Here is a 24,129-nt window from a genome sequence, read left to right on the forward strand (position 1 = left end):
GTAGAGAACAACATCGGACAGATAAGTTAACTTAAGCCTATTTTGTGTTAATTGTTTGCCTTTTTTTTTTGTTTGTTTTGTAGCTGATGAAGGCCTCGTGGCCCAAACGTCCTTTGTTTTACTTGGTGGGGCAGCGTTACATATATCTGGGTTTTTTTGTAATTTCTATACACACGATGAAGTAGGTCAGAGAGGGAAAGCAGAAGTCATCTTTCAAGAACTCTACGACCTTTCTGGACATACAAATCTTTTAGCAAGGAGGCAAAGATACACCACAGTTCCATAGTTGTCTAAACTGCCTTCTTTGCAAGTCATACATAAAAGTTGAAATTTGACTCAGTATGGATGGCTTGGAAGGATTCTATAAATAACATACCCAGATGATGCAATCAGTAGAGAAATGTTTTTGTAATTCCATTTTGTATGCATTCATTGTAAAAAAAAAAAGCTCAGGACTTTCAGGGTTAAGCGAAGTGGTGAGTCGTATGAGATTTGCAGGACATATCCTTAGGGCAAGATGAGACATGTTCACCAGAGACTTGAGTTAGGCCAATATTAGAATATGCATCCTCTGTTTGGGATCCTTCTATTCAAGAAAACATAAAGAAACTAGAACAAATACAAAATAGAGCAGTGAGATTTATAACAAACTAATATTCAAATTTGATTAGAGTAACACTATTAGTAAAAATCACTTTGTAACAGAGACACTTCAGGACAGAAGAATAAAAAGTAAATAGTTATAGTACAGAAATAGAAAAACTTAATAAAACTTAATGAAATACTCAGAAAGACACAAAGATAGAGGCACATTTCTTATTCTATCTGCTAGAACAAATCCGTAGAAGTTCTCCTTCTTCCCTATAGTGTCATTAGAGAATGGAATGGGTTGCTTGAATCAGCCAGGAAAAACAACTATTTGGCAGAGTCTAAGTCATTGATTAACATGCATGACTAGATTGACACATGAAATGTGCATGGCGTAATTGTTTTTTTTAGTTTGTTTGTTTGTTTGAAGTAATATCTGTAATATATAAGATATAACATTGAGGCCGAAACGAAGGGAACGAAAACAGGACCGTCTTTGTCTAACATAGCGTTACACCGTCTTAGCTCTAGAAGACCTGCAAATCCAAATCACCAGCTGTTAAAGAGGCCATAAGTCGCTTATGACCTAGATCTATCTAAGAATAATTATTAAATACGTGTTCAGAGTTTTTCAGCTTCAGCAATAACATTAAATATGATTAAATTTTGTTGCTAGGTGATAGAGTCTATATAATAATATTAATGTACTGTTACTCAGTCTCAGTGATACTCATCGGGGGGTGGGGGGAGTAATAGGCAGAATTTAAGTCATTGGTTAATATGCATGACTAAATGCATGACGCGTAGGACGTAATCATCTTCTTTTTTGAAGTAACGTCTGTATTATATAAGATAAGATAGGCCTAATGAATATGTCTTTGACTCCGAAGATTTAAGAAAAAAATATGTAAAGCAGAAAAAATTAATATCAGAAACTCGTGATTCTTATACTTTAGAAAATGCAATGCTGTATTTTGATTTACATCTAAGGGTGAGTAATTTTCCGTTTATCCACTGACTGTATGTGTATCTGTAGGGGCAGTAGGGCACTGTAAGGGAGGTTAGGAACTTTTTTTTTTTTTAAACTCCAGTCAGAAAATATATAGCTCAGTGACAAGTGACGAAAGTCAAAATATAAAATCTAAACTCTTGACCACGAAATACAAACATTGAAACACTGCAGTGTAGACACGAGAGGCCTCAACATAACCAGACGCAGAGTCTACTCTAATCTTGGTGAGATTTAAATCTAGATTTAGTGGCTGCCTGGCTGATCGTGTGGAAGATTGGTTATCATGGTTCCAAATGCAAGTTGAATTTGATTGACACAAACTGAAACGCAAGTTCACGCTCCGAACCTTCCCGCTGCCATCTCTTCCAAGTTCCAGAACTTCCACTTCAGTGCCAGTGGTCTGCATTCATCTAAGTTGAAGTCCTCAAGACAAGTTCCAGTTCCACTGACTCAGTGTCTGTGAGTGTGACTTTGGTACACTGCACTGCAGCCTATAGTGATAGTGGCTATAGAGTATAGGCCTAGCCCTAGTAGTGAAAGGGGTTTTGTTTTTAGGCCTTGGCCTTGCTTAGGCTTAGGACAAAGTCTCTAGATCTAGAGTGACTAAGAGTCTAGGCTCTAGATTGGTCGAGACAGGGCCGGTCTTATTACTTTAAGTTTAACTTTAATAAATATTAGGCAACTGCAACCTATGCAGCTGCAGTGGGCCCCGCACTTTCATAGCCCCCGGGCGAATTCTAGGTGTAAATTATTAAATTAAATCATTTTAACTTTATAAAGAGTTCAAGAATTCTTCCGAAACTTCAAAATATAAAAAAAAGGCATGAAAATCTCCTGAAATTATTAAAATCTTCTGAAAACTCATGCAAATCTTCTTAAAAACAGACAAAATTGCGCTTAAAAACTAAAGGGCATTGTCAGCTTTCATTTAATAAAAATGTAACAATAAGTTGAATTTTAACCAAAACAAGAAGTTCAAATACCTAATTTACTTTAATAGTCACTGGCATAAAAATATAAATCTAAATCTATCTTTGCCTCTTGAAAACACAATATTTTGCGAGTCGAAAGTAAATCTAAAAGGCAGATCTGAATGTTTATCATCTTTTTGTTGGAAAACTACTATCTACTATGGCTCGTCAAGTTAATTTGACTGATTTTGTACTTAGTAAAATATGAATTAAATGCAAAAACGAATTTATTTTCTAATACTAAATCTCTTAATTTTCACTTATTATCCTTATCCCTACCCATAATGGGCCCCGCACAATCCGCTTCGCATAAGGCCCCGCAATCTGTAGGACCGGTCCTGGGTAGAGATCTAGATTAGAAATTCTAGATCTAGAAAAAGAAGTTATTCTTAGGTCTAGACATGATCTTTAATAATCTATATTCTTACATTATTTAGATATAGAAGTAGATCTAGATTCTAGATCTTTTAAAGTCAGGTAAATCTAGATACTTTTTTTAAGAGATCTTGTTTATAATTAGGATCATAGACTCTATATATGGTAGCCTGGTCATGTGGTATTTGCTCAGGACTGTTATTCAATGATCAAGTTGGTCCTGGGCTCCAACTCTGACCAACACAATTCCGCACTGCCATCCTGCAGACTAGTTAGTTGTCACGAATGAATGTCTGTATGTGTGTATATATAATCTATTATTACAAATGCGCAAATGACCAAAATTGTGTTAGTTATCAGACAGAAGGAAAGACCAGCGTGTGATATGTGCCATGAAGTGATATTAAAGTTTCTGTGTTTTGATCGAGTTGTTTAAGTGTTTATAAAAAAAAAATGTAACTACAGCTGAACCCAGGGACACCTAGACATAGTGAGAAACTAAGGTAGTTTCTAGAGAGTTATAAATATAGTAGAAAGCTGTAACAATAGTATTGGCGTTGACCTATCTATGATATAATTATCTTCAAATCTGAAGGAACATCTAGAACATGCAAAACAAAATCTAAAGCAGATTCTATGTAACTGTTCTCACAAATTATTTTAAATAGTTGATGACAAATAAGAATGATTTTGCCTATGGGGTCCACTGCCATTAAAAAAAAATTAACTTTGCTTCGGACTCAAGCTAAATGGCTGTCAAAAGCTTAAATTTTTAAAATATAACTTTTTTTTTTCTTCTCTCAACAGATTTCTATTAAGTGATTTTTAAATCATTAGTAACATGAAGTATGCATCCATTGCAATTGACAGCATCGTTGAACACATGTCTTCGTTATCGCTGTAAGTCTATCGGTGCTAAGATTTTTCACCGCACTTTCACTAAGGAAGCAGAAAATGGTGGAAACTTGCCTGTATCTGCACCAATCATACAACAGGTTAATATCAACAGCTTTTTTTTTTTTTTTTTTTTAATATTTAGCATCTAACAGTTCGTTATTATTGAAATTCGCTGGTAGAACTGGTTGTCATTCTAGGTAAGCCTGTCATTTCACTTATATCTTAGCGTGAAATTTCCACCTGTTTCTTTACATTAATTGATTATCTTTTGCTTTTCTTTTTTCATAAGACATACATTTACAGGGCTCATACGCAGTCTGGGAAAAGTCAGGAATTTCAAAAATCAGAATTCAGACTTGAAAAAAATCACTACTTTTCAAGGCAAATTTTTTAAATATCTGGAAAAAGTCTGGAAGTTGAATACAAAAATGCGGTCATAAAAAATGTGAAAATATTTTTTTTATTCAGGCGCCGTAACCGGTAAAACACTAGGTGGCTAGATTAGTGACTTTTTTTTTTACATGTTTCGTATACTCCTTCAGAATTGTAGATTATTATTACATCCTAGACCAAACCTCCCACAAGACAGCAGGGGTTAGTGATGGGCTGGATTTGAACCCAAGACCATGAATATATGACAGTTCAGAGCGCATATCATATGCTCAGGTAGCCATCCACTTTACCGTTAGTGAGTCTAGAAAACAAGATAAATGTCTGGAATTCATTTTCACAAAAGATGTATGAAACATGATTTAGGATAAGCCTAATTAGTCTTTTTTTTTTATATCTATACAGAATTTTTATGCTTACTGCATGCTCAGTGTGCTGTGCTCCAATCTCTTTTGTGGACCTGTGTGGGGGGGAGAAGATATCTTGGAGAAGGTTTCTGTGCTGCCCACATCTCTGTGGGAAGCGTGGTCGAGAGGCCAAGTGCGCTTGAACTTGGCTTGTCTTGGCTACCTAGAAGGGGGCTCGAGGTTCGACACCCGACTCGGGCAGAGTTGCGTTTACTGAGCACCTAAAGGCAGCACGGAAAACCAACTCCTAGATACCCCCTCCCCCCCCCACTGGTCCACAAATGAGATTGGACCAAAGCGCTCTGAGCATGCTATAAGCATGAAAGTAGCGCTAGATAAAAGCTATAATAATAATCTCTCCTTGAGTTGGGATTTGTACTTGAGTCCTCTTGATAGATGGCCGAACGGTTTTTGCCTCTCAGCTACAGATCAGATAAAGTCTTAATACTAGGACAGTGTTAATTTAATTATTCTTTCAAATTAAATCTTAACAGTACTCGTGTTAGTTTTTTTTTCTCCCTTTTTTTGGTCTCTTATAAAAATAATGAGTGATTTCTTTTCCCAGAGATGCCTGCTGACTATACAATTTTTTTGTAAATGATAATTTGATTTAGCTCTTTTGCACTGGTCTTGCAATATGCGTACTGGACTGCCGTTTGGTCATCTCAATGGTCCTGGGTTCATATCCTGCCTTCTGCCATCCCATGTCGTCCTTTGGGAGGTTCGGACTAGGAAGAAAACTATTTCTGAAAAAACATCTGAAACATGGCAAACATTTAACAATGGAACCTCCTCCAGCCAGTCTTTCTATGTCTCTTTCTTCTGTATGTCTAATTCTTCAATCTTATTTTCTAGGTTCTCATTGATATGAAAATGCCTCTGGAAATAGGCAATGCCATGATCATCACTCAGTGTCCAAAGATATTCAGAACCGCACAAGCAGGCAATTACAACAAAGTCTATATTAACTCTATATCAGGTATTTCATCATCTCCTATTTCTATGATATTTCTAATCACAGTTTTCTGAAATCAGGTTTTGACATTCGATTTTGTGCGTTTGATTTTCTTTTACTTTTTTTAGTAAAATGGGAAAAAAGCTTTATGGTTATATTTATTCTGAGATTATAATTTTAAAAAATTAGTTGTAGAATGAAAACAAGTTTTGCCCTTAGATAGTTTTCTACTGACTAATTTAATTTATGTAGAACTGCAATAGCACTAAGATAAAATAATTTTTATGGGATCTTCACCCATCCCTTAGTCTGATGAACTGTTGGGGCACTGAACCTGATCTGTTGACTGTGGATGAAGTCTTTGTATGTGATATCTAGGGTCCTTCAATAGAAACTCAATTTCATTGCTAGGATCTCCTTTCTAGTTCTGGTGATATTTGTGTAAAATTATATAAATTTGATATTTTGTAAGAAAAAATATATAATACATAATTACCTTATTGATTGTAAAAGTATGCGTGTAAATTATTTATATAGGTGGAAAACAATGTAATTTGTTTTTCTAACAAGATTTTCGTTTCTTCCAAAAGAAAAAAAAAGTAAGTTCCCCTTTCAGACCTTGCGATCTATGGGGCAGATGATGTAAAGGTCATCTGTTTCTTTGGCTCACTGTTAATAAAGGTGTCATGTGGACAGCACAATGACCAACCTCCTTTACATTTCCCTAACTAATGTCAGGTACCCATTAGAGCCGGGTGGACTCAGATCCAGAAATGAAAAATCCCAGTCATCAGGATTAGAACTAGGACCCCTGGGTTTGGAAACCAAGAACTTTACTACTCAGCCACCACATCTCCTCTGGAAGAACAGTTAAGGAATTTTTCATTTAAAGAGCAATTGTTTTCAAAAACTAAATGTGATTTGCTGATTTGTATTGAGTTTTGCACATTTAGAAATAACTGACAGGTGTCAGGTAACTATAAAAATCAAGGTGGTCCTCTAAGGAAGTATACATTAGGTATTACCTAAAATGACCTTTACCAATGTGAAAATATTCTCAGCTTTACCTCTGTGTCATTGCAGCTCAACAATTTCCACATTTAGCATCCCCCCAGTCAAATCTCAAATTTTCATTTCCATTGATGTTATTGGTGTTGCTAATACCAAAGCTTCATTCTAGACATTATATCTACAGGTCATTTTGTCTGTGAACACTGTAATAAGCAAGGGTCCTGGTCAGACCTTCAAGACAATCTCACAATGATTAAAACCCAGAAAAGAAAGTAAGTTAAAACCCATTACCATTGTAAACATTGTTTAAAACAGAATAAAACCTAACATTCTGTAGATTTTGTTTGTATGGTTTAAAACTTAAATATAGTGACCCATTATCAATTTTTTGACTTACAGATCTACCTTTGAGTGTTTCAAAGACCTGGAGAATGTCAAGCCATATCTAGTAGACAGTTCACAAGCCAAAGACACTTGGAACAGTTGTGTCCCTTTTGGTGACCTGGAAGTAGAAGAAGCTACAAAAGTCAAAGAAATGTTTGGGTTAGAGGTTAGTCAAGAACCTTCTATAATTAAATTAAAGGATTAGGCAGGCAAATCATAACAATAAATTGGGGGATTATCACTGTAGACTTTAACACAGGTGTCATAGGGATTATCACTGTAGAGTTTAACACAGGTGTCATAGGGATTATCACTGTATAGTTTAACACAGATGCAAGTGAAACCTGGTTATAGACACAAAAAAAACAACAGAAAATATGCTAAATATTTGGGAAAGGAAAATCCTCAGAAAAATGTATCATACCAAACATGATGAAACTGAATGAACGATGAGCACTAACCAAAAGATATACCTGCTTTATGACAGAAATAAAAATGAAAGTCAGAGAACAGAGGAGCAAAAATAGTATACCGTCAAAAACTAAAAAGGCAGGCAACCCAAAAGCAGACCACAAATACAATTGTATAGAAAATAAGAAAAGCATGCATATATGTAACCCTGCCGGACACATCATAGGGGTACCACCGACCTCCTCGTCACTGCTATACAACAATGCAATGACAAAAACACCCGTCTGCAGATCGAAAACAAACTTATTTACATGTCAGGCACCCTCCAACCTAACGGGATCAACAACCAGCACACTTTTATTTAATATGCGATGGGCACTAACACTACGGTACCCCCTTTTCCCATTCATCTTTGCCTGACATCTCCGCCCCCTTCCGTTTTCCCGCGCTTTTACACCAGCGTAGCTCATTTCTTTTCTGCCTTGATAGAGAACAACATCGGACAGATAAGTTAACTTAAGACTATTTTGTGTTAATTGTTTGTTATTATTTTTTGTTTGTTTTGAAGCTGATGAAGGCCTCGTGGCCCAAACGTCCTTTGTTTTACTTGGTCCGGCAGGGTTACATATATGCATGTTTTTCGTATTTTCTATACAGTCGTTTACCCCTGCAGCAATAAATCTTTGTTTTTTTTGAGTCCATGAATACAATGGCTTGATGATGTAGAGGCTGGTCTACAACAGTTTGGATGTGGAGAAGAAAGTCACAGGACAGGTCAGAATGAAAAGATGTCAAGGCATGGGCTGTAGTGCAACTGGGATGGATGGATATGGTGCCTTTACATAATGCTTACTGGTATCTTGGACTTGTATAAAACACATTGATTTTCAAGCAATTCTTATGTTTGATTTAGCAACGATATGTTTAAGTTCTTTTTTGTTTCTTCAAACAGAATCTCAGTGTGGAAACGTTGGACAGATTTGGCGTGCGTTGTGACCCCAAGCAACAAGTTGTGGTGTTTCCCTCATTGGTCAACAATGTCATCACTGGGGTCAAGAAACTCACCTTTCACTCTAATGTGGATGAAGCATCACAAAATATACGTGAGACCTACATACCAAGGTTAGTGTGCAGCTTTCAAATACAGTGTTGGTTGAAACAATTACAGTCAACTTATTTGTTATCAACTTATTTGTTAGAGTTATCGAGAATTATCAACTTATTTGTTAGAGCTATCAACTTATTTGTTAGAGTTGTCAACATATTTGTTACTTTTTTATTAGACATTCTCTAGTCAACAGTCTGAGCAGTCATTTCACTTTACCCAACTAATGACTGATATCCATATGAGCTGTTGCCACTCAGTGATGCCCTAATGTTCCAAACCTTAGACCTTGCTTAGGAAGTTAAGTGCCTAACTACTTGGTCACCAAACCCTTGAGTAATCATTGTAATCAACTCAATTTAACAATTTGTTCTATTCATATTGATTTTGTTTAAAACTAATTATAGCAACTGTTGCTATAAAAAATTTTTTTCATATGACGTAGTTTATAAATCTTCACTATCATCATGTTTTCTTTAGCCGATTGCAGCATTAAGGCTTCCTTCTCTGAGTGGATACAGAGCAATGTATCGATGTAGGTTACTAAATATATTCTTTCAGGTCAGGTCCAACTAGTTTGTTTGGCCTCAATACAGTGGACACCAGTGTGACAGAGGTTATATTGACCAGCAGTGAGATTGATGCTATGACAGTGTACCAAGAGACTAAGAAGCCAGCAATATCATTGCCGAGAGGTTTCAGCTCGTTACCTCAAGAAGTAGGTCTTACAGCTGAATAGTTTTTCTCCAAATGATAATAGGTTTTTGAACATTTCAAAATGATGTTACTAACTATATTAGCCATATAACAGTTAAAGTTTTAGACCATTTCAAAATGATGTTACTAACTGTATTAGCCATATAATTGTTTTCAACCATTTAAATCAATGTTACTAAATGTATTAGCCATATAACAATGAAATGTTTTTGACCATTTCAAAATGATGTTACTAACTGTATTAGCCATATAATTGTTTTCAACCATTTAAATCAATGTTACTAAATGTATTCGCCATATAACAATTAAATGTTTTTGACAATTTCAAAATGATGTTACTAGATTTTTTTATATTAGCCATGTAACAATTGTTTTTTTAATGTTAAATCAGTGTTACAAAATAAGTCTGTATTTGACAGCCTCAACTCTGTATAACTAAATATATTAGCCCCTTATAAACATTAAAGGCACAGAGTGTTGAATGAAATACATTTTGGTTCTTGATACTTTTTTATTTAAAGTCAAACTTTGAGATAAAAGATAGAATCCAAAATAAAGACACTTTCAAAGTTTTTAGTCAGTGATGAAAATAAGAAAGCTTGTCATCAACTTTCAATGCTTAAAAAGGCATGTAGTATTTCACAGGGCTATGCAGTCTCTGATGTGACCTACATGTTTTGCCACATCTATTGCAGACAAAGCCATTTTTTACCTATGGATGGTGTGGTGGTGGGAGTTTAAATTAAGTTCTTATGTCATTTTCTGTCATTTCTTCTTGTTATTTGCAGGCTCTTCCTTGTCTGGAGAGATTCAAAGTGATAGTCTTGTGGTTTGGGGATGACATCAGAGCATGGGAAATGGCCAAGCATTTCTCCAAGAAACTCAACAGTAAACGATGTCATGTGATCAGGTAGTGACATTTTTATTTTTACAGCGATTGTTAATTAAAATTTCCTTTAAAAAAAATTACATTAATAGTTTTGTAGAAATTTATGTTGTGTTTTTTTAAATTTTCTATTTCCAACTTATATTTGTTCCATTTATTATTTTTGCTTTTTTTTTTCGACCACCTTGCTTAACTTTTGGTGTAGACCAAGTTTAGAAGAGCCAGGTCCAGTCACCGCTTATGCCCAAGGTATCAAGCTGACCAGTGTCCTAAACAAGGCTAGACCCATCAGTCATGATTCCATAGTGAACCTCTCGCACCTCAAGCAAGAAATTTTAGCACAACTGATGCACACAGATCATGTGGCAGGGGTTAAGGTGAAACATTTATATATTCATCTCAGTTTTTCTGCATACAATTTAATAGAATTACTGTAATACTCACATTCTATTGGTCTAAAAAAAAAATTACTAATTTCCACAAACTTTCACTTAAGCCTGTAGAATTACTCATTTGAATGCCACTTGTAGAACTATTTAGTTCCATTCAGGTCAATAAAATAAATATTTTCTGTCTTATAAAGACAGAAGCTCCTTCAAAAAGAAAAGACAGTTACATCTTTAGCATGTCAATGTGATCATCTAGTTGTGCATGTTTATTAGAGACTGAAACTCTGCTAAGTCATTGGTTTCCTTTGCTGATTAAGTCACCTCTTTCATGGACTATGGGATCTAGAGAAGAAGGAGCATTTGCATAAATATGTCCTTGCACATGGAATAAGAAATGTGCTTTTATCTTTGTGTCTTTCTGAGTATTTTGTTAGGTTGTGTTTTTGTATTTGTAAGTTATGGTTAAGTGTTTTATTTATTATTGCTACTTCAATTCCAATAACACTGAATTTTTAAATAAAAAAATTACATTTTAAAAGATTTTGGTTTATTCTAAGGTCTAAATAATTATTCTCCTTTGAATGCTTCTGCTCCAAGTCCTCTTTGGATACATTTGTAAATCAATCTAAAAAAAAAATGTATGCCATGACAGCTTAAGTAATTGTAGAGTTGCTTTTTCCTTGATTGTGTATATCTTGTATCTTATCTTATAAATTACAGATGTTCCTTCTTAACAGAAGATAATTACATCCTACGCGTATCCATTGGTCAATCTAGTCGTCCTTGTTAATTATATTCTTAGATGTATGATAGATTTTTGTAAATTGTTTTTCTCTTAAAAAAACAACATACTGGTAAACTTTGAAATGAATAAGCTAGACATATTTAGATGTTGAAAGATGAATCTTCTAATTATTAAATGGAATAAGAATACTCACAAATTTGAATCATAATGTTGAAATCACATAAACTAGATTTGTTTTGGCGAAACTAGTTTTATGGTTTAAAACAGTGATGCCCAAAATACGGTTCTCCCCCCTTCAATTTTTCTCTGATGGATTGGTACCATTACTTTTAACAGTTGTGCATTGATGAGTTTATGAAATGGGACTCTTGAGTGTAGAATCTACCAGGAAAAGTGAAAAGATCTTTTTTGTGGAACATGATAATAAGCCAATATATTTGTTTTATAAAGAAAGTCTGGCTGTTAAAAAAAACATTTTATAAATGGCTTTATAAAACAAATATGACAGCATTCGTGGTTTGAGACACTAATAAAAGATTGTTAAACTATGCCTAGAGATTAGAGGATCGAAGGGAATATTTAGCAAAAAGAGACAGAAAATAATTTTTTTGGTAAAGCTAGCTGCAATGTTGTTCACATTTTAAGTAGAGAAATGAAGCCATTTTCTGACGCGTAAAAAAAGATAAGCTAGCTGCAATGTTGCTTACGTTTTAAGTAGAGAAATAAAGCCATTTTCTGGCGCGTAAAAAAATATAAACTCTATATATCCCATTAATTAATGTAAGTACTAGTCCCACGGGTTTCTAATTAATTTCAGGTTAATTTCATTATAATTTTTAAAATCTTTTTGTTGATGTGGCCCTCGACACGAGTGTCGGAAATTAAAATGGCCCGCAGGTCATATTAATGTTGAGCATCACTGGTTTAAAAGAATCGAGAAAACAAATGAATCAAACTCCTTCCTCTGACACTAGGTTCAGTTTTCCCATTCTCACTTGAGGTACTTTCATGGCTTGATCATTGTTAAGATATCGCTACATGTTATAGTTTCCCTTTGATGATCTGCTTCTTGTTTCTTTCAGTGGAAAAGATACCCGGTCCTAAATAAACTGTTGAAAGGCCACAGACGAGGGGAGCTCACTGTATTTACAGGTCCTACTGGCTCAGGGAAGACGACTTTTATCAGTGAATATTCTCTGGACCTCTGCATGCAAGGGGCAAGTACTCTTTATGAAAATAAGTACTTTAGATGTTCTTAGGAATAAATGATGTCTTTTTGTTATGCAAGTTTTATACCAGCATCTCTTCTCAATGTGCATCTCTCTCTCTCTCTACAGGTGAACACTTTATGGGGAAGTTTTGAAATCAACAATGTCAAATTGGGTAAAATGATGTTGACCCAGTTTGCCTTGTGAGTCTTTTTTTTTTGTTTGCTTTACTTTTATAGCGAATTTATTTGACAGATTTTATATTTGTTTAGTTGGAGACTGACATTCAACAATCTTACAATTTAAATATCCACATGGGGGGAAAAAGAAAGTGAAGTTTTAATCTGTTATTTTTGTGTTTAACTTTACACTTTCAGGAAAAATTTAACAAAACATCTGGACATGTTTGACTACTATGCTGACCAGTTCATGACGCTGCCCATGCACTTCATGACTTTTCATGGCCAGGAAAGTCTTAAGAAAGTTTTAGATGTAAGTGATTCTGGAAGATATCTGTATTTTGCTGGCAGATCTAACTGTACAATATTTTAAGGTTTTATCATTGGAAATCTAGATATAGGTTAGGGGAGTTATCTAAAAAGATAGATTTATATGTTGTTGTTTACTGATTGGATCTATTTGACCAGCTGTCTTCCTATTGTAATTTGCTATCATAAGCTTCATTAGAATTTTTTGTTCTGTTTCTATAAACACACCTTTTAGTCTCTGAATATGTGTTTTATTTCTACACTTCCTTAGATAAGATTTAATATTCACATTCCATACGTTTCAAAGAATTTTTCGAGTCCATGATGTAATTTTAAAAAGAAGCAATAAAAGAATGCTTTTTAAAAACAAAGCATTTCTAAGGGAAAGAGGTGCTAATTACTGCCCTTTGCTGAAAATTACAGGATTTAACTCCCTTCTGATATATAAAACAAAATTAATCAGTATTAAATGATTAATTAATTGGTTATTTTTTTGGATTGATTCCTGTATTGTCATCAACTATGAATAATTATACAAAATTTCAACTTGATCCAAGAATGGGAAGTGGGAGAAAAAATGTGTCAAAGCGTAATAAAGTTATTGAATCCATACATGCATCCAAATCTCTCATTAAGTAGCATTTATTCCCCTAATTTTGATATCAAACATAATAATGAATCACCAACAATTAATTAACTATATATTTGAATATAGGAAATGAGAGAAAAAAACATGTTCAAACCTTTTACCAGACAGACAGATGGAGTGAGTGTATATAAGCTTTGTAAAAAGATTTCAAATACTTTTAATGCTCAAATTGTAAGACAAATTTCCTTACGGACAATAAAGATTATTATTATTATTATTATTAAATATAAGTATACACCAACTACAAGGCCAATCTACAAGCACACATGCACTCTGTTTTCAACCATTTTAGATAATGATTGACAAACTTGTATTTCCTCATCCACTTAGTATAAGTAAAGTAGTCTGTTCAGAATATTACATCACGTATTAACAAATACATTGTTTTCACTTCCAGATATTTTTTCTGGAATATTGTCTTTTGGAAATGAATCATTTAGTTCATTCATTCGTGGATTTCATTCATCGTTAACTTTTGTTATGCACCATTACCATTGTGCCAATTTTATTTTTTTGTTCTTCAGACGATGTCTCATGCTGTTTATGTCCACGACATTGGTCATGTGATACTGGACAACTTACAGTTCATGATGGGTGTGTCCGGCTCGGAGTGGTCTGACCGCTTCATGAAGCAGGACACCATGATCTCCGCTTTCAGGAAGTTTGCCACCAACATGAACTGCCACGTCACCTTGGTGATTCATCCTCGTAAGGTAAGACTTGTATCATGGGGTGACTGAATGATGACAGAGTGGGTTGTGTTTAGAATATTCTAAATTGTGCACCTTGGGAAAAGTCCTTACGAAGTTGCATCCCATTATCTTCACTAGACAGTGCCATGTTAAACAAGTTTTTTTTTAGTTGATAACATTAGGGGTTTTGGAAGTCAGTTATATAGATCCGGTCTCAAACAAGGAAATCCTATGCCAAAACTGGGAGTCCACCACTTAGTGAGGTTGTGACAGAGCATCGCATGAGGTTGTAGGACATGTTTTCCGACATAATGAACTATGCAAAGCAAGAGTTGTGATGACATGGAGGCCAATACGAGGAAAGCGCAAACAGGGATGTCCTCATATAGCTTGGCGCCACACTTTCATAGAGTACCTCAGAACAGTGGACACCAGGTGGGAGGAGGCTTCAGGCATTGTCAGTGACAGATCTTTATGGAGACAGCTTGCCGCCAAATGTCTAAATCTAAGTAACTTAATGTTGTTTCATTATTATTCTTTCTATTGTCAATCATATGCTTTGGTAATTAAAAAAGAAAAGAAATTGTAATTGTTTACATTGCGTTTATCAATTACTGTTGTCTTCACATTGTATATTGGGTGATTTCCCTTTGCAAATTTTTTTTCTGTATCTCACGTGTCTGTGCACAATGTTTGTTATTCAGGCTTAGAGTTTATATTATTTATTTATTTTGTGGTTTTATATTCAGACTACTTAATGCTGCGTATTTGTTTTGTATTACAAGGAGAAGGATGGAGATGATCTGACCACAGCCTCTGTGTTTGGAACTGCCAAGGCCACACAAGAGGCAGACAATGTTCTCATACTTCAAGACAAAAGACTTACTTCCATCAGGGGAAAGAAATATTTGCAGGTAAATAGTTCGTTATATATGTCAGTGCTTTTGATGTCCATAAAACCAAGACAGTATTTAGAAGCATCTATCAAACTACTGGCCTACTTATTAATTTCCACCATTCTTTGATCATTTTTTTGTCTGTCCATAGTGAAATTTTTTTTTTTTCAATTAGCTTGTTTTGATGGTGAAAGAAAACAACTGTATTTTCATGCATAGAACCTGCGGGTTTTACACATTTTCACAAACAGATGGCAGCTATCCGGGGTATACAAAGTTGCAGGGTTTTACAAAATTTATTTTACTCATAGATATAGCATAACGGAAACTATGGACATATGGGTAGGGTCTTGATACCTCCTATAGTTAGCTGTGTGGTTGTGAAATGTACACTTGAAAGCTTTAAGGAAGATCTCATTCTAAACCTTAAGAAAACAAATAGTACCGAGGATAGTACTTTATGAATCAGTAGTTTATGGCAAGTAACGCTTTGCAAATGCAGTGTATATAAGGGTGCGGGTTGTAACAGTTTCTTTTTACTTATTTTGTAATCTGTTCGGGGTGTACGCGCCTGTTGGTTATATGTGTATGTGGGGTATATGCACATAAATATGCTAATTAATATTGCAATACCCATTTGTTTCAGAAATATGTTAGGTCACTTCTTTTCATATCTCGGTCAGTAGATCAGATTTTGAATCAGGAAAGCTCAGTTTAACCATTGTTATCCATTCAATGTTAATACACATGGTGGTAAATGTATGCTTTTCTCATATGCACTACAAATATAGTGACAGTTAGTTTAAAAAATAAATGGTTTCAAGCTTTTAGGAATGGGATTATATACATGGATTTAGAATAGTTATCAGTTACATGAAATATTTATTTCCAATCCTAGAGTTACATGCTCGTCACATTTTCTGCCTTTTCTTTTTGGATAGTGTCACTCAAATTTGGTCTGTGTCTGTATTCAGATTATATTATGATGGCCTCCCCTTATAAATAATTCTTCAGTCCCTAATATTATTTTTTTTGTGTGTTAAATTGCTCTTTCATTTATTAGCATGCTTGGTGCGCTTTGGTCCAATCTCTTTTGTAGACATGCCAGGAGAGGGGCGGTCAGGGAGGTTTCCATGCTACCTTTGGCCACTCAGCAAACATAAGTCAGTTCAAGTCAAATACTATTAAAAATTCCTGGTCTTCATTGGGATTCAAACTCGTCCCCTTTGTTTGGTAGCCAAAAGGTTTGTGCCACTCACACATCCAGCTAGAAGTTGAAGCACCACACGGATTCTTGTCGTGCTGGGTCCTTGAACTAGTCAACCAAATAAATAATAGCAAGGTCTGCAACCCGAGATTAGGAGGAAATAAAAGGGGAGATAATTTGTGATAATTTGTAAAATAGTGTTGTTATTTTATGGCCCAGTAAGAGTTATTTGTGCTGTCACTAGGTTACCAAGAATCGCCATGACGGAGAGCTTGGAATCATGCTTCTTAAGTTTGACAAAGAGACTCTGAGCTTCGCTATGCGACCTGATAAAGAGAAAAAGAAAAGTGAACAAGATGGTGGAGCTGAGGTTGAAGATGGCGGCGAGGAGAACAAAGAGGAAAAGAAACCAGATGAGGAGGAGTTGTGATAACATAACAAGGACGTCATTCCTCTCTGATGGGTCAAGAATATTGTTGTGTGCCTTGCATCTTAGTTTAGAAGACGTAATCGTGGCATTATTGCATCTTGTGTTCAAATAGTTTCCATTTGTTTCTGCCAGTAGTATGACACATTTCTAGAATGGTTTTGGATGATAGTATGACACTTGTCATTATGTTGTTGATAATAGTCTTGACATGTTCATGTCTGTATGTTGATGGATAGTATGACACATGTCAGTATGTTGATGACAGTATGATAATTGTCAGCATGTGGATGATAATAGTGTGACACATGTCAGTATGTTGATGACTGTATGACAAATGTCAGTATGTTGATGATGATAGTATGATCAGTATGTTGATGATAATAGGACGGCATGTCAGTATGTTGATAATAGTTGGACACATGAGGATAATAGGCAGGACACATTGTTTATACTTTTGTCAAAAGAAGGACACATGGTGTCCCTATGTTACTGTAAATAATATGTACAGATCAGATTTGTTATACAATGTTTTTGATGAATACCAAAGCTTGGTGTATCTTGCCTGTGTGTGTAAACTTTTTTTCCTATCTCACATTACCTCCCCTTAGTCTGACTCTGGAAATTGTGTTAGTATTGGAAAGTAGATAGTCATCTTGTAATACGTAGTTAGGATGTGATCCCAAGCCCCCTCTCACCGAGTTGTGTATGTTACTTGATGGACGCTTGTTATTTTTTGATGTGCATTTATTTTGTTTCGTTGATTACATGATATTCATTTTTAGAAACTCCTGCCAGTGTGCCATGCTATGAACACTTTCATTAGAGAGCATAAATACATAGATACAGTCTGTTCTCAAGCCTGCTTTGAATACATAGGTCAGTGTATCTCATTGGCTTGACACTTCAGTGTCTCAACTTGTTTTGTGTCTAGAAATTCTCTCTGGCCAGTGGCTTGATAATTTGCCAATAATCAAATCCATACGATAGAGCTGAATTAACTTACACTTTTCATGCAATAATCCCTGACCTAAATAGGAATCTAGCACTGCACCTGGGCAGTTATGCCAAGCTCTGACCTAAATGGGTATCTGGTACAGGGCAATTATACTTAGCCCTGTCCTCAATGGGTATCTTGTAATATTGGTAAATAATACCTATCTCTTACCTGAATAGGTATCTAGCACTGATATGGGCAATTATACCTGCCCGACCTAAACGCTTTGACACTAGCACTTGTAGCTATCCTTATGGATAGTGATAACATATGTTCAACATTTTGACATATTCATTTTCTGCACTTAAGTGACAAGCCTTTGTTCACTAGGTATAATTAGAATGGGCATTAGAAGACTCTGACACACACAGACACTGATAGGGAGACAGTTGTTGTTTGATTTGTTTGAAAAAAACAAACTTGATGTCACCAGTTGACTGTAATGCTTGTTCATAAAGTTGAATGTAAAACCATGGGACACTCTTGAGCTTATGAACAGGTTACTCTAAAATAAAGTACTAGTTGGGGAGTGCTAGGTTTTTTGGGTTTTATTTACAGTGTAAAATATTGAGTTTTCAAAAATCATTTTTGAAATAATGTGTCATGAAGGTATTCAGTCACATCACAGCAGACCCAATGTTAATATGGGAATAATGTTCAGTATTATGTATTGAGTTCAGCACCATTTTTGAAACTATTTGGCTACACACAAACATTAGATTTTTAAACTTCAGGGACATGGCATTATATGCAAATTTTTTTAGTTTATACAATAAAATTTGTTATAATTTTAAAATATATATGTATATATTAAAATTTTATTCTATAAATAGAATAAATAAACTTTAAAAAAAAAACTACCTACAATTACTTAGTCTGTTTCTTGTGTTAGTTTTGTATATGTACTCTTTTATCTTATCAGTTTGTTTTTTTTTTCTTTTTACAAAAGAGTTAGTTTATGTATAATAGTTTTTAGTAACAGTATAAAATCTAAATAATTTTTATACCTCATATTTTATTTTAAACTTTATTTGAACTGATAAACTCTTTTTTTTTTTTTTTTTTGTAATTGAATAACAACTACTAGAATACCAATACATATATTAAACATAAAATGAATAACAGCACCAGGGACCAAGTTTCTAAGAGAGAAAGTAGTGAATTAAAATGCTACGAAAATAAGGGCATGCGCCGACCGAGGCTCGAACCTGTGACACCGGATTCGACACCACCGCCTAGCGATAACGCACCAAGCGAAACTAACCAAAAAACATTCTTCTGATCCAGAGTCATTTCGCCCGTATTCAAATTACCACCCCAGTGGTCAAAGGTCACAAGCCCCAGCTAGCCCCTCCCCCACCCTCGCAGCATCCGTTCACCAACAACTTCGATAGAGCCGACACAGACAGCCGTTAGGCATGTATTAGATTATTAGACAAACGATGGCTCTATCTAATTGGATATCTCTCACCAGGGCCGGTCCTAGCCATTGCGGGGCCCTATGAGAAACTGATTGCGCGGGGCCTAGTCTAGGTGAAAATTAAAGATTTTGTATTAGAAAATAAATTCGGCTTTGCATTTTATTCATTCTTTTCAAGTACAAAATTGCGATCAAGTTAACTTTACTTTACGAATCTTGCAACTTATGGCCAGTGACTATAAAAGTAAATACGGTACTGGAACTTCCGGTTATGGGGAAAATTTGTCCGATCATTACATTTTATTACATGAAAGCTGACACTGTCTTTTTTTTTTAATTGCGCGTAGGAATGGCGTTTTCCATAATGAATGACACACACAAATGATTATTTTGTCTATTATACATTAGATTTTTGTAAGTTTTCATGAGATTTTAATTAGTGCGGGACATTTTTAAAAACAATGTTCGTATATATTTCGCAATTAATAATTGCACATAGAATTAGCGCGGGGCCTATGAAAGCGCGGGGCCCACAGCGACCGCATAGGTTGCAGTGGCCTAATACCGGCCCTGTCTCTCACAAAGACAAGTGGACAACATAAACACATGACATATAGAAGCTTCAGTGAGTACGAGCAATAACGCTGTAAACGTAAACATTGAGTTGAAGCTAGGTGTGTGCTGTAGAATACCAATACCCATGGCTTTATTGGACAAGGTTGTAGTAGACAGCGGATGAGCACAGACACATCTCAAATAACATTTGACTACTATAAACACACACACAATGGACATGACCTTCTGACACGCTGGACATGACCTTCTGTTACGCTGGACAGAAAATATACAACTCAGTTACACTACATTTTTTGAACTGATAAACTTTTTTTTTTTTTTTTGTTGAACTGATAAACTCTAATTTTTGGGAACTGATAAGCTCTTATTTTATTAAACTGAAAAGCTCTTATTATTTTAAACTGATAAACTCTAATTTTTTTGGAACTGATAAAGTCTTGTATTTAGCAATGAGTAGTTGCCAAAAAGAATCCTAGCATGAAATCTTCCTAGACATGAACTAGGAATGTCTAAGAATAATAATTTCAATTTCTTAAAAAAAAACAGCAACTAAAGAAGCTGGTATTTCAAATGTAATTTTTCCAGAATCTGCACCTTTGAACTCAAAACTAAACCATTTTTAGCTTGATATATAAAATTAAATATGACATCACATAGATCTAATATAAAAGGCAACATTATTTTGTCAGTGGTTCGAGTCAGAGTCTGTGTTGCACCATATTATGTTCACCCTAGTGGCTCAACAAAAATGGCTGAGACGGATTTTGGGAGTCAGTTACACGGATCGGGTCTCAAACAGGGAAATCCTATGCCGAACTGGGAGTCGAACACTTAAGTGAGGTTGTGACAGAGCGTCGCATGAGATTTGCGGGACATGTTCTACGTCAAAATGAATTACGCACACCAAGAGTTGTGATAACATGGAAGCCAAAACGAGGAAAGCGCAAACAGGGACGTTCTCGTATTACTTAGAGACACACCTTCATGGAGGACCTGAGAACAGTGGACACCAGGTGGGAGGAGGCTTCAGACATTGCCAATGACAGATCTTTATGGAGACAGCTTGCCGCCCAATGCGCCGAACGGCGCGGGAGGACCTAAGTCTAAGTAAGTCCTGTTCAGTCATTTGTTTCAGCACCAAAGCTTCAAGCTCCGCTTCTGTTCACTTTTTAAAAACAAGGCTTACAATTTATTTCAGGAAAGACACCAGTAAATCTAGGTCTGAAAAACTACAGCAAACCATATACTAGATCAGACTAAGTTAATACATGAAATGGGTAGAATGTAATTATCATATCTTTTGATATAAAGTCTTGTTAGGTACTTCCGCGCTGTCTGATGCAAATAAATCAAATGGAGGTAACACTCAACTGATTACGTAATCCAAAAACACTGGCGAAAGGCCGAACAATCAAAAGAAGTTAGCCGTCGCTGATACTGAATGTCGAACAAGTGTAATAGCAATGAAGGGAACCATTGAATGTCAGCTAGCCAGGAAAACCAGTGACTTAGCAGAATTTAGGTCATTGGTTAATATGCATGGCTAAATGCATGACGCGTAGGACGTAATCATCTTCTTTTTTGAAGTAACGTCTGTATCATTTAAGATAAGATAAGAAGATATAAGATAATAACTCTATATGTTTATAAAATGCTATATATCTACGTTTTTCTGGAAATAGCCTACGTCGACTGTTGTTTCGTTATATTTCTGAAACCTAGTTTCACGACATTGTCACTAAGTCAAAACTTTCCCTATTTCCGAAACAAATAATTAATTCCTGAACCACACGTGAAGGCCAGGAGTTGGACTGGTTGTCAGAGGCTATTTGAGACGCGTGCCATTGGAAGTTACTGAGCCTGGCGGAACCGTTACCACAGACAGAAGGGGCAAAGGCGAGCAACTGGCGTCTAAACCAGTAAGCTTCGGGCAGGAGGGGCTCGTTAGCCTTGGTTGGCTACCCATCCAGGAGAAGGAAAACTCTGAATCGAAACCTCCGCTGCCTTGCGGCTATACTCTAACACGGGAAAGGCTTCGGGAAACAACCCTAAGGAAAAATCAGGAGCTGGTGACCCTTATGCAGATTGTGGCACACCGTGCTATATCCTGGCAGAGGCTGCGGCGCTACTGATTCCAAACTGTATTGGATATTCCGTTCTTTCGGTCACATCAGTTGCGCGGAGAGGGGGGGGGGCTGTGTGGGCGACATCGTTTCGACAATGCCCAGGCTTTCATCTCACTTTCATCTCCCAATTAATTCCTAATCGCGCCATAACAGTCTGTATATAAGATTCACGCCAACACTATTGTGGAACTCAATCCACTCACTTTTTCTTCGCCCCCCTTGTACTTTTCAGTAAAGTAAGTTCCCTTTCATTTCGTGGCCTACGATTAACAAGGGTTTCATGTGGCCACCACAACGACCAACATCCTTTACTTTTCCCCAACTAATGTCAGGTACCCATTAGAGATGGGTGGACTCAGAGGCGCCCGAAGATCCCGAGATTAAAAATTCATCAAGATTCGAACCCCGGTTCGGAAGCCAAGCGCTTTACCGCTCAGCCACCGCGCCTCCGTACTATTCAGTGGCCAGTCTATTTCTCTCTTCTGTCCGCGGATAAACAAAACAACACTCTCTTTCACGCTAGCATTGTTTTGAGGAATGCAAAAGATGTGATCGTAAAGCCTTCAAAAATACAAACACCTGTTTATAAAGAGGGTTGTCACAAACCCGATATTTATGCCAAGTAGAAGTGAGTTTTATTGCTTAAAACAAAGATATAAATGGATTCATTGGTCGACTGCATTAGATGTGGCACCTTTAGTAAAATCACTAAATTTAGAAAGCCTCCAGGAGAGAAGACTCAAAAGTAAAGTAGCAATGGACCTCATTCATCAATCGTAAACAAACGACATTTAGCCACGTGATAATATTGATAAAACAATGAAAATTACGTATCACGTGACAGCCTTTATGGATTGCGTAATTTGTATAGAAGATATTGAGACCCACGTGGAAAAATGTATGTTTTTTTTTTACGATTGGTGAATGAGGTCCATTATACATAAAACACTGAACCATAATCTTAAAATGCCAAAAAAAAATAATTAATAAAATACTCAGAAAGACACAAAGATAAAGGCACATTCCTCGTTCCATATGCTAGGACAAATTTGTACAAATGCTATGAAGAAGCACATTTGAAAATTTGGTTCGAGATTATTTGTTGTCTGTTCCATCGCTTGCCATTTTTCTACAGCCGAAGAGTTGTGTAAATAGACAAGTCAGAGAAAGTGTCTAAAGGTAAGAAGAAGACAATACAAAATATCGGTGGAGCTTAGACCCATGAATTAATAATAATAATAATAATCTTTATTATCCGTAAGGAAATTTGTCTTACAATTTGTGCATTACACCAAACAAAAAACATTATAACTCTAAGAAACCAAAGTGTACATTCACACCAGACTCACTCATTAGGATTCACATTTCAGTACCAGTATGAATGATCTAGATCTAGTCTATTAGTCAATGTGCACAGTTTATTGTAAGTGGAAACAACTAGATTTCTGCATCGTCATCTGTAGACTGTTACATAATCATAAACAAAAAAAGCTGGACACATATAGGGAATATAATATAAATATAGGCAGTGGACACCAGTTGGGAGGAGGCTTCTGACATTAGGCCTACCAGTGACAGATCTTTGTGGAGACAGCTTGACTCCCAATGCGCCGAATGGCGCGGTAGGATCAAAGTCTGTAATATAGGCCCTAAGACTAATCTGAAGATATTATGTGATAAGTTGTAGACCTAGAATAGAATGGCCAATTTGCATTCAAATAGATGAGAAACTAGATGTCTGGTTTTCTTTAATCTTGGTTTGAATGAAAAGAAAAAGTTAATGTCTTAGAATTTCTATGCGTAATCTAAAAGATAAGAAGTCATAGTGTGATCTATACTATTCTATATCGTATTCTATCGAATCTACAACACACCCTTTAAGTGATTTTTTGAAGGGCCCAAAATTTGCAGCCGACACGAGCCAGCTGTCAACTTAAACGCGTCGCTGTAATTCTTATCACATCTAATAAACTCTAATCCATGTTTGTAATTTTTTGTTGTTGAATGTTTGTAAAATGTTTTTCATGTTTTGGATGGTCCCTTCGATTTGAAGAGAAGTACATGCTAGCCTAATCCTCCACACGACGACGCGGGATTGCAGCGAGCACTTGCGTGACTATTTCACTTCCTTGTCCTTCGCCCATGATGAGGATAACAAAGCGGTTATTTCTCGGATAGTCATATCAGTGCGGGGCAGGCA

The 24,129-nt window shown here is 35.8% G+C and overlaps 2 protein-coding genes across 2 annotated transcripts in view; both read left to right on the top strand.

The window, feature by feature from the left end:
• The first annotated feature begins 1,727 nt into the window (after positions 1–1,727).
• On the top strand, positions 1,728–18,584 carry LOC106062384 (twinkle mtDNA helicase-like). The gene is made up of 15 exons (XM_056007257.1): positions 1,728–1,824; positions 3,754–3,941; positions 5,496–5,619; positions 6,791–6,878; positions 7,006–7,156; positions 8,354–8,523; positions 9,068–9,224; positions 10,012–10,133; positions 10,315–10,486; positions 12,326–12,460; positions 12,581–12,654; positions 12,829–12,943; positions 14,113–14,301; positions 15,066–15,194; positions 16,628–18,584. The coding sequence occupies exons 2-15, from the start codon at positions 3,795–3,797 to the stop codon at positions 16,811–16,813; spliced, it is 1,959 nt and encodes a 652-aa protein (XP_055863232.1). The 5' UTR covers positions 1,728–1,824; positions 3,754–3,794; the 3' UTR covers positions 16,814–18,584.
• A 4,469-nt stretch (positions 18,585–23,053) lies between these two features.
• Positions 23,054–24,129, top strand: part of LOC106051109 (sodium/glucose cotransporter 1-like) — a 43,489-nt gene continuing 42,413 nt past the window's right edge. The window contains exon 1 of the mRNA XM_056007256.1: positions 23,054–23,108. The gene's annotated coding sequence lies outside the window, so the exon portion shown is untranslated. The remainder of the gene's footprint in view (positions 23,109–24,129) is intronic.

The sequence above is a fragment of the Biomphalaria glabrata genome, chromosome 12, assembly GCF_947242115.1.
Source record: "Biomphalaria glabrata chromosome 12, xgBioGlab47.1, whole genome shotgun sequence".
NCBI classification, from domain to species: domain Eukaryota; kingdom Metazoa; phylum Mollusca; class Gastropoda; family Planorbidae; genus Biomphalaria; species Biomphalaria glabrata.

What these genes read in the sequence shown, in the direction of transcription:
- LOC106062384 (XM_056007257.1), top strand. Translation starts at nt 3,795, where the DNA reads ATGCATCCATTGCAATTGACAGCATCGTTGAACACATGTCTTCGTTAT. An exon ending in ATGTTGACCCAGTTTGCCTT is followed by an intron (nt 12,655 to 12,828) that starts GTGAGTCTTTTT and finishes TTACACTTTCAG; the next exon opens with GAAAAATTTAACAAAACATC. An exon ending in GTCTTAAGAAAGTTTTAGAT is followed by an intron (nt 12,944 to 14,112) that starts GTAAGTGATTCT and finishes TTTGTTCTTCAG; the next exon opens with ACGATGTCTCATGCTGTTTA.